Source organism: Cyprinus carpio, chromosome A19 (assembly GCF_018340385.1).
Source record: "Cyprinus carpio isolate SPL01 chromosome A19, ASM1834038v1, whole genome shotgun sequence".
NCBI lineage: Eukaryota > Metazoa > Chordata > Actinopteri > Cypriniformes > Cyprinidae > Cyprinus > Cyprinus carpio.
This window is the reverse complement of record NC_056590.1, coordinates 5474305-5485786: the sequence shown is the minus strand read 5'-3', so window position 1 is coordinate 5485786 and position 11482 is coordinate 5474305. Positions and strand designations below refer to the sequence as shown.

At 38.1% G+C, this 11482-nt stretch overlaps 1 protein-coding gene across 1 annotated transcript in view; it reads right to left on the bottom strand.

Annotated features, from left to right (window-relative positions):
• LOC109073409 (venom phosphodiesterase CdcPDE) overlaps positions 1-11482 on the bottom strand; it is a 35619-nt gene that overhangs the window by 616 nt on the left and 23521 nt on the right. The window contains exons 20-25 of the mRNA XM_042775893.1: positions 8614-8762; positions 8325-8451; positions 4784-4861; positions 2345-2477; positions 1942-2098; positions 1-17 (exon numbers count right to left, since the gene is read on the bottom strand). The exon at positions 1-17 is cut by the window's left edge and continues 616 nt beyond it. Of these exons, the coding sequence (XP_042631827.1) occupies positions 1-17; positions 1942-2098; positions 2345-2477; positions 4784-4861; positions 8325-8451; positions 8614-8762 (661 nt within the window). The remainder of the gene's footprint in view (positions 18-1941; positions 2099-2344; positions 2478-4783; positions 4862-8324; positions 8452-8613; positions 8763-11482) is intronic.

Here is an 11482-nt window from a genome sequence, read left to right as displayed (position 1 = left end):
GACTCCGGCTGATCGTCCTGCACACAAACACACGAACAGTTTCTCATGTGTCTGTGTCGCATAAAGCTTCATTGTTTCATTAATTAAACTTCCGTTTACAGAAAGCGTCACCGTTCATGTCACACATTCAAGTCTGAAACAAAATACAGAAGCAGCTGAAACCAGAACAATGGACGATGACCAATCTCTTTGTTCTGTTGACGAGCCTCATGGGACACGCCTGTGCCATTGTCGCAATCAATTCGAGTCATATTTACCTGTATTTGTATTGTATTTCCCATTACGCACTGTTTCAAAATAGCTTTATGGGAAATCATGACAATAATGTTCTTTGCGTCACAACAGGGCATTCATTTTGTAGTGATATCGATGATTATGAAATCTATGATTATGAAAAGATTTGGTTTTAATATTAAACATTTGTATCAAATTGTATAATTTATATAATTTAAATGAATATGCATAAATTAAATGGCGAAGATGTTCATTTTACAGCTTAACGTCAAAAGAAAAACAAACGTTTATTCGTTGTTTTCATTATTTTTCCCACATTTACTTTTTACTCTATGTACAAATAAAAATATTTAGAAGTAGTTAGTTTCTCAGCTTAATCACCGTCACTGAAAATTATATAAAAATAATACTGAATAAATAAAAATCTATTAAAATTAATTTCTACTTAATAAATAAATAATTCATAACAAATATGAATTAACTGTATAATTTATATAAATTAAATTGATATGCATAAATAAATCAGCAAAGCTGTTAGTTTTTAAATATAAATGAATTGTATAAAATAAATAAATGGAAAATATCAATGAATTGTATAATGTGTATTGTTTAAATTAATTTGCATAAATACAACAGAGGTTATTAGTTTTACAGCTTAATGTAACTGAAAAATGAAATAAAACAAATAATACATTATTAAATAATCCTTAAATAATCAATATTTTATATTTTATATTTTTTATTGAATAAAAATTGATGGATTGTCTATAATAAATATAATTAATGAATTATATGATTTATATAAATTAAATTAATATGCATAAATAAAACAACGAAGATGCTAGTTTTACAGCGTAATGTCACTATATGTAATAATGCTTTCTATTTTAATATCCTTTAAAATATAATTTATTTCTGTGATCAAAGCTGAATTTCCATCAGCCATTACTGCAGTGTAAAGTGTCACATGAATCTTCAGAAATCATTCTAATATGCTGATTTATTATTAGAATTATCCAAAAATTAAAAAAAAAAAAAAAAAAAATGAAGCAGCACAACAGTTTCAACAGTGATAATAAATCATCATATTAGAATGATTTCTGAAGATCATGTGACACTGAAGACTGGAGTAATGATGCTGAAAATACAGCTGCGCATCACAGGAATACATTAGATTTTAATGTATATTAAAATAGAAAAACTTTATTTTACATCATAATAATATTTCACAATATTACATTCTTCCTGTATTTTTGATCAAATAAATGCAGCCTTGATGAGCAGAAGAAACAACTGTAAAAAACATTAAGCCAAAACATCTTATATGTGTTTGTGTGTGTGTGATATATATATATATATATAGTATATATATATATATATATATATATATATATAAAATGAAAACATGAATGATATTTTAAGGTACTAATATGATGTGGTATCAAACAGTAAAAGTTCCTACACTTATTTAGTTGAACATTACTAAAATGTGACATGACATCAGAGAAAGTTTGACCGATGATGTGAATAAAGACTTGAACATACTGAATCATTCTGACTGTGACTTACACTGATTCACCAAAAAGAACCAAATGGAAGGATATGAGTGAGGATGGATTCAGAGAAACCACAGAAGTCATGCTTTCAGATGTGTGTGACAGTGACATGAAGCGCTGCAGGAACAGGAAGTGAGAGTGTGACACTCACAGCGCAGCTCTCCTTGTTGTCACTCCTGTGCGGAAGCAGGAAGGAAACCGTCTGAAGTTCAGCAGAACACTCGCTCACCGTCTGTGTGTCATTCTTACAGCTCGTCAGGACCACAAAATAATGAGTGGGAACAGGAATAGATGAACCTGCAACGAACCTGAAAATTACAAAATAAAACATGTCACATATCAAAGTTACAAAAAATGTAAATAAAATAATATGATAATGTAAAAATCAAAGCTAAATCAAAACAGTTATAAGAAAAAAATATAAATATAAATATAAATATAAATATAAATATAAATATAAATATAAATAATACCAAAATCACACTGGAAAGTAACAGATTATGGAAAAAGAAAAAAATGTAGGTTGGTAAAATCAGGAATACAGGAAAACGCACTCCTGGATCTGCTCTGGAGAGTCAAAGTGTCCATCAAAGTTGTAGTCATACACTGGTCCGGTAACCACGTTAATACCGTTATACTGAGATGCGTATTTGATCAGCAGAACCTCCTGAAAATACTGCCAGAGTCCTGCACAAACACACACGATCAGTAACCATATCCACAAGAAAACATCAGATAAACACTCATGACTCAAATGCTCATGACTCAAAGGTTCACGGCTCAGACACTTGTAAATCAAACACTCATGATTCAAATACTCACAACCCAAACAAACATTTAATATTAAAAACACTCATGATTCAGACAGACATGGTTCACATTAGTGGTTCAACGGATCACAAATCTCACAGTTCGGATCACATTATGGTTTTTGACCCATGAATTGGATCTTTTTTTTCTGATCAGCAACAAAAGAAAAACATTTTAATTTAACTTGGTTTCCATTTATTACTTAAAGTGAAGTACATCTTTGATACCACAGCAAATGCTACTAGATTAACTAAGAAAGTTTAAACATGATTAAAGAGACAAGAGAACAGGCAGTAAAAATAAGAACAAATACACATATTACAAGCATAGATAAATACAACAGAATATGTTACAATTAAAATAAGGTTGGTAGTATTCAAATACAGAAATGTAATAATTAGGGAAAATAAAACTGCAGAGTGTATAAATGAAATTTGTATTTTTTACCACAGCTGTTTTGTTGTTTGATGATCATTAATGACAGCAGCAGTATTTATAGGCTGCTGTCCCTTTAAGACCTGACGCACAGATCTGATACAATGATACACATCACATCTGATTTCTTTCTCAGCTGTTTCATTCACTTGAGACATAACTGAATGCGTTTACCTGAATGATTAATGAGATGGCTATTTTGTCATAATTTTATGTGTATGTGTCTGTTCAGAGGATTCAGTTCGGTGTTCGCACTATCTGAATCGAGTTCCCTTTTGCCTTTTCTCACTGGAATTGTTTAAAATTCGCTTGCTTGTGTAAATACGAACAAATTATAAACTTATACTCTATTATGGTTAAATTTTGCAATTAATCCGCCGATCACATGCGTGCCGAACCGTGGGGCTTGGTACGTATGGATCACGGATCAACTACGATCTGTTCAACCACTAGTTCACACACCACATATAAACACTCATGATTCAAATACTCACAATTCAAACAAAAACCTAGTATTCAAACACTTACGATTCAAACACACATGGTTCATACACCACATATAGTATAAACACTCATGAATCAAACATTTACAATTCAAACACTCATGATTCATATACCATATATAAACACTCACGACTCAATCACTCATGACTCAAACACTCACGATTCATATACCACAGATAAACACTAACGTTTCAAACACTCATGATTCAAACACTCACGATACATATACCACATATAAACACTAACGTTTCAAACACTCATGATTCAAACACTCACGATACATATACCACATATAAACACTAACGTTTCAAACACTCATGACTCAAACACTCACGATTCATATACGACATATAAAAACTCACGACTCAAACACTCACGATACATATACCACATATAAACACTCATGATTAAAACACTCATGACTCAAACACTCACGATACATATACCACATATAAACACTCACAATTCAAACACTCATGACTCAAACACTCACGATACATATACCACATATAAAAACTCACGACTCAATCACTCATGACTCAAACACTCACGATTCATATACCACATATAAACACTAACGTTTCAAACACTCATGACTCAAACACTCACGATTCATATACGACATATAAAAACTCATGACTCAAACACTCACGATTCATATACCACATATAAACACTCACGATTGATATACCACATATAAAAACTCACAACTCAAACACTCACGATTCATATACCACATATAAACAATCATGATTCATATACCACATATAAACAATCATGATTCATATACCACATATAAACACTCACAATTCAAACACTCATGACTCAAACACTCACGATTCATATACCACATATAAACACTCATGACTCAAACACTCACAATTCATATACCACATATAAACACTCACGGTTCAAACACTCATGACTCAAACACTCACGATTCATATACCACATATAAACACTCATGATTCAAACACTCATGATTCATATACCACATATAAACACTCACGACTCAAAGATTCACAATTCAAACATTCACAACTCAAACACTCACGATTCAAACACTCACAACTCAAATATTCACTATTCAAACACCACATAAATACTCATGACTCATATACTCATGACTTAAACACCATATTTAAAAACTCACAACTCAAACAAACACTCACGATTAAAACACTCATTATCCAAACAAACAAACAAACACTTACAATTAATAAACTCACAACTCAAACACTCACTCTTGAACTGTGGGAAGACGGGCACCACGTTTCCAAGTGTCAGAGCGTCAAACTGATCTTCAGACGTGTGGTTCAGATCTGAAAACACAAACACATTAAACACACACAACTTTACTTTTTTATTGGGTTTTATTGTTAACTAAAACTATAATAAAATATTATACAAATATACTGCCGCGATCTGGAGCTCGTTCTGGCGGCCGACAGACAAGAACCACTGTCAGCAGTAGCGCGGGCGGTTTGAGGATTACAGTGGTGGCAAACCCCACAGGGAACCACCCTCTGGGGACCATCACTCCTCTTGCATCTCCGATCCAGTGGAGTAACCCACAGAACGAGCTGGGCCCTCTTCAAAGAGCATACCAGTGGTATCCAGTGGGCCTCCCCTCAACCAGATGTCGATCTCAGCATTGGAGGGAGAGCTGTCCGATGAAGATTCGGCTGCGCTGCCGCCCTCCGGGATGGTGGCAAAGCCTGAATTGGATCTGGAGATGACAGATATGCTTTCCCGGGCCGCTGAGAGAGTAGGGCTCGAGTGGAAATCTCCACCGCGTCCCGAGCCCTCGAGGCAGGATGATTGGTTTCTCAAGGTGGCTCGCGCTGGTTCTCAGCGCCCCACCCTGGTGCATTTCTTCCCTGAAGTGCATGATGAGCTCACCAGGTCGTGCATGGCACCTTTTACTGCCAGAAACCGGCCGGTGGGCTCCTCCTCCCTCACCACCCTCGATGGCAGTGCAGCAAAGGGATATTCGGTGATTCCCCTAGTGGAGTGGGCGGTAGCGATGCAATTGTGTCCTTAGTCTGCCTCCTGCTGGCGGGGAGACCCGGTGCTTCCTTCCCGGGCCTATAGGCATTCGTCTGGTCTAACTGACAGTGCCTAAATGGCTTGCGGGGAAGCTGCTTCCGCCTTACACGCTGTGGCGTTACTGCAGGTGCACAAGGTCAAGGCACTGAAGGACCTGCACGAGGGTGGTGACGATCCAGAAGTTCTGAAAGAACTCAGAACCGCCACTGACCTCATGCTCCGAGCGACGAAGGTCACCGCGCGTTCTCTGGGACATGTGATGTCCACTTATGTCCACCATTATCGCCAACTATCGCCAACTCTAAATGAGTTAAAACGACAAAGAGCCAACAAATAAAAGCCCCTTAATCCCACACCATCCCCTAGACCATCACCTTCGGTGACGTGGTCGAGAACCTTGCCCAGCAGTTCTCGGCTGCACGGGAGCAGACTGAGGCGGTCCAACCTTCTGCCCGGCGGGCAGCTGCTCCCTCCACCCATCCGCCGGTTGCAGCGCCCCAGCCTGCTCGTCGCCGAGGGCGGCCCCCTGCGTCCACCCCCACTCCCGCGCCACATCCGCGCCACATCCGCAGCAGCCTCCAGCAAGTGGCGCCGTAGAGCTGGGCGTAGGCAGGCCACCCCACCCGTTCTGGCCCCTGTCAAACATGGCGGTGAGTGGAAGAGCAAGAGGCCCCGGGACGGGCGACCCAGAGAGAGGTAGCTGCTTTCTGGGGGATGGTGAAAGCACCTCTCCCTCCCCTGGAGGAGGGCCGGGTGGAGAATCTGGATATGTCGAAGAGAGAGCGGTTTTCTCTATCTCTGGGTCCCAGGAGGGCACGGAGAGTTGCGGACGGCCAAGCACTGGACCTCACTCATCCTCCTCCTTCGCCAGATGGCAGCAGCGGGTGGTTCAAGACCATCAACGAAGGCCCTACTCACCCACCCTCTGCCAACCTGTGGAACCAGGTGAGCCTTGCACCCCACACTCACACCCCTCTCCGGTCCGCTCTCAAGCCACCCGAGTAGGGTCCCTGTGTTCCACCTCGCTGCCCCACTGCAGGTACGGCTGTGGTTCTGCTGGTCCCGCTTGTACGGTTTGGCTCCATTATATGGAGATACCTCGGTTTTAAGGCGTCGGGCGAACAGCAGGCAGATGTCTACTGTAGGGCCCTATGATTTCCACGATGCAGAAAATGCGGACGGAATCGCGGAATCCAGTCATAAAAACGGAATGTAGAGTTTAAGGTGGAATGTCAAGGAATTTGTCAAATTTTAAATGAATTAATCAAAAGTAGGTCATTGCACTCACATCAAATCGCGATATAGACTAATATCTGTAAATATTAAGCCGGAAAAGTCTATTTAAATATGAATCCTTTATGTCTGTGTTAATGAATGGCTTAGACGTGCTTCTTCGTTTTATTACACGCACTGAAGCGCGCGTGACGCTCGCGGTGATTTCAGCGTCTGTCTTCTCACTAAATGAGGATGTGAACACGTGAACAACATCTCCAGAACTGCACTGAGAGTCACTTCATGAGCATCTGACCATTTGATTTCAGTAAAACTAGCGTCGTATCACATACACAGAACTGTAACGGTAAACCCGTCAAAATAAAAGTATTTGCCAGAAATCTATTACTAGCCTATTGTTCAGCAGAATGTACATAGCCTACTACTACTACTACTAATATTAAAATGAAACGAACATTATTTAAGGAATAATCACACAACATTTCTTCCATGTATTATTTTTTCTAGTAAATCCCCTTTGTTTACCAAAAAATAAAGTTTGCTTAATTTTCAATAATTAAAAGATAAATTAAATGAATGTTTTATGCCTTCTTTTGATAACCAGAAAAATGTGAATACACAGAATTTCAGTGGGGAAAAAACATTTCACATAAGGCTATTTTAAGAAAAAAATTTAACAAATTAAGTTGTTTTTATGCATTTAAATAATTAAAACAGAATAAACAAACAATAAAACAAAAATATAACAAAAAAAAAAAAAAAAAAATAAAAAATTTCATAGGGCCCTAAACATGTAATATTTGGCATTTTTGTTACATTACAGTAGTTTTGGGAACGTCTCGGTTATGTTTGGTATCCCTCGTTCCATATATCGAGATATATTTTTTGCTCCATATCGCCCAGCCCTAACGTCGAGAGTGACCGACTGAAAGGGAACGTCTCGGTTATGTTTGGTATCCCTCGTTCCCTGAAGGAGGGAATGGAGATGTCACGTCCCGTCGCCACGGTTGCGGTACCATCACTGAGCTGCTGAGTCCCCGGTTCGGCTCCTCAGCGAAAACCTGGTATGCATTGCACCTGCTGCCTTATTATACTCAGGCTGTGATCAGCGGCAGCTGGATGCATTAATTGCATGCCAATGTGCATTGGCTCGTTTAGTTTACACTCGAAGTAGATTGGTCTATCGAAGCGATATCCCAATTAGTCGGTCACCGACGTGGCGTCTCCATTCCCTCCTTCAGGGAATGAGAGTTACCATACGTAACCGAGACGTTATACAGCTTAATGTAACTGAAAAATGAATTTTTTTTTCTCTCCAGAAAATTATTAAATACATGTTTACTTATGTATTTTAAGTACATCCCAGAGTTATAGCTATATTAATATATGAATATTAAAATAATATACTGTACATAAAATAATAAAATTTACATAAAACAACTAAAACATACAAATTAAAAACAATCAAATAAATTAACCACACACACACACACACACACTCACTGGGTGGGAACAGGAAGGCGTGTGTGATGTTGCCAGCATTGTTGAACTGGTCACATGTCGCGCTCTGATTGGCTGGGATCCTGATGTCTGCCCGGAGACAATCTGAGAAGACCGGAGAACTTTCAGCCTACAAACACACATGTTCAGTTTGTCATTACAACCAGATCTGAGCATATTCATCTGAAGACGTGAGTCACATGTTAGCATGTCCTGGCTGGTTGCTAGGGTGTTGCTATGCCACTGTTGCAGTATGTGTATGTGTGTATGCATATGTGTGTGTGCGTCTCACGGTTTTGTTGAGAGTGAAGGAGCTCCAGACAGGCATGTGGGTGCGTGTGCTGTAGGCTGTAATGAATCCATGTTGATGCAGGACACAGTATTTAGCATCGGACTGCAGAACCCGCGGACGGCCGAACAACATGTACATTATCACACTCACTGCAAATACAAAAACAAACAAAAACACACACACACACACACACACACAAACACATGAGTATATGTACTGTACATACAACAGGGATGCAAAAAAATGATCAGTTTTTAAACGTGGTCAGTTTTTGAAGTGACAAACTCACTCTAGACACTGTATACTCTATCATTCAAGTGTTTGAAATAATTAAGATTTTTTAAAGTGCTTGAAAGAAGTCTCTTCTGCTCATCAAGGCTGCATTTATTTGATCAAAAATACAGTAGAAATTGAGAAATATTATTACAATTTAAAACAGCTGTTTTCTATGTGAATCTCTGTTAAAGTGTAATTTATTTCTGTGATGTGCAGCTGTATTTTCAGCATCATTACTCCAGTCTTCAGTGTCACATGATCTTCAGAAATCATTCTAATATGATGATTTACTGCTCAAGAAACTTTTCTGATTATTATCAATGTTGAAAACAGTTGTGCTGAACGATATTTTTGTGGAAACCGTGATAGATTTTATTTTTCAGGATTCTCAGAAAAATAGAAAGTTCAAAATAACAGAATTTATTAGAAATAGAAATCTCTCTCTCTCTCACACACACACACACACACACACACACACACACACACACACACACACACACACACACACACACACACACACACACACACACACACACACAGAGTCTGTTATGGTCAGCTGTTTAGCAGGTGAATGACACAGACTTCCTGCTGAACTTTATCAGCTCTGGTCTAAATAATCCTGATTCTCACAGCTTTCAACATTATGTAAATTCACTGTTATCTCAAAAGTACTCCTACACGCTGACACGAGTTTGATAAGTGCTGCCCAATCTTACACGGTCACTTCCTGATTTTCCACACACCAAACTTTCCCCACCAGCAGGTGTTCAGAGGAGAAACACCAGCGTCATGGGTTTGATTCCTAGGGAACTGAAAAGATCTGCCAAACACATCAGTGTAAATGTAAATAAGCCGGTGTAATGGACCAAATCATTTACATTGATGCACGTGGCAGATGCTGTTATTCAAATCGACTTACACTGCATTCATGGTTAACATTTGGTCAGTTCATGCATTACCTGGAAATCAAACCCATGATTTTGATGTTGCAACTGCTATTTAATCTACAGGAATGCCTGGAATAACAGTCAACAGTTCACAGCAGCATGTGAACTTCCACAGAAGTCTATATCTATATCTATATATATGTATATATATAGAAGACTGTTGGTAAAGGCTTTAAGTTTGAAGAATGTCACGAACTTCTGCTATGCGTCACACAGTCAACACTCACGTGCCATGTGAATGAACGAAACCAGCTACTATGGAACAGGAGTGTGTGTGTGAGAAAGAGTTTCAGGAACTCAACACTCATCCAGTTAATTCTGACAGCAAATTTGGACTTAGTCTTAGTCATAGTCTTTTGACTAAAATGGCATTTAGTTTTAGTCATATTTTAGTCATCTGAGGTTTAGTCTATAGTTTTAGACGATGAACATCGGATTTAGTTAGAGTGTAATGAATTTCTTGAGCATTTCTCAAAAATTTCCTAAAGTTATTATATAGGTTTGATATTAAGGTTTTATCATACAATATCGACACAGATTTCACTGCTGTGACACACAACATTCCTTTATATTAAAATGAAATAAAACCACTTCTCCTTTCAATTAAATACCAGTGGCTATATAATATTCAACAATTTACCACATTCTTCATTCTTTCAAGCAGACATATTTATTCATAAAATAAATTTAGATTAATCCTTATTAGGGTTACTAAAGTCATTCAGTCAAGAGCAGTGAGTGACTTTCTCTCTTTCTTTTGTAGCTTGATTAACATTAATGACACTTACACACATCCGATATTCTCCTGTTTACTCGTAACCGAGTGTGTTTTCTGTGTGTGTGTGTGCGCTCTCTTGAGTTGAGTTCTCTTTTCAAATTTATCCACGTCTGCTCTTCTCTTACTCCCAGATATTGACATTTTTGAACGTTTTATGTGATGTGCCGAAAGTGTATGCTAGCTTATGTCCCGCCGGCTAGAGCAGTGCACTAAAAAATTGCTGTAAAAATACAGGGTATTTTCTACAGTAATGTACCATTCTATGTCAATACAGTTAAATACTGTAAATGATGATAGCAAAATGTTAGCAGCAAGCTACGGTTCAGTCTTACGGTATAATACAGTAGCGTTTCATCAGACGTGTGTCGTTGTTGCTTGAGCCAGCTCATAACTCATCTGAGCACAACCATGACTCAACTCCTATCAACAGTACAGAGGTGTACACTCATGCAGGTTTAAAATGACTGATCTACAATATTTTATTAACAAGAGAAAGAAAAATAAGACGCAGAATTAAAGACCTTATTTTTGCCCTGCCTGTGAGCTGCCAGCATCGGTATGGATGGCATGTATAGGCTGATATCCATATTTTATACTGTTTCTGAACATTAACTCTAATTGTTGTCTGCATCAGTTGCTGGTGACAAAGTCACAATTGGAGTTTGGATGATCAGTATTGAAAGCCACGTCATGCGATGGCATCCAACAAAGCTTCATCACAGAGCTCGTTGTATTTAATTGTAAAATGTAAATTTGAAATCTTTAGCTTCTAGCAGTGTTACAATGTTAAGATCACATTTTACAGTACTTTAATACATTTTACAGTAATAAAGAGCCTATGAAATTACAGTAGGAATACTAAACTAAC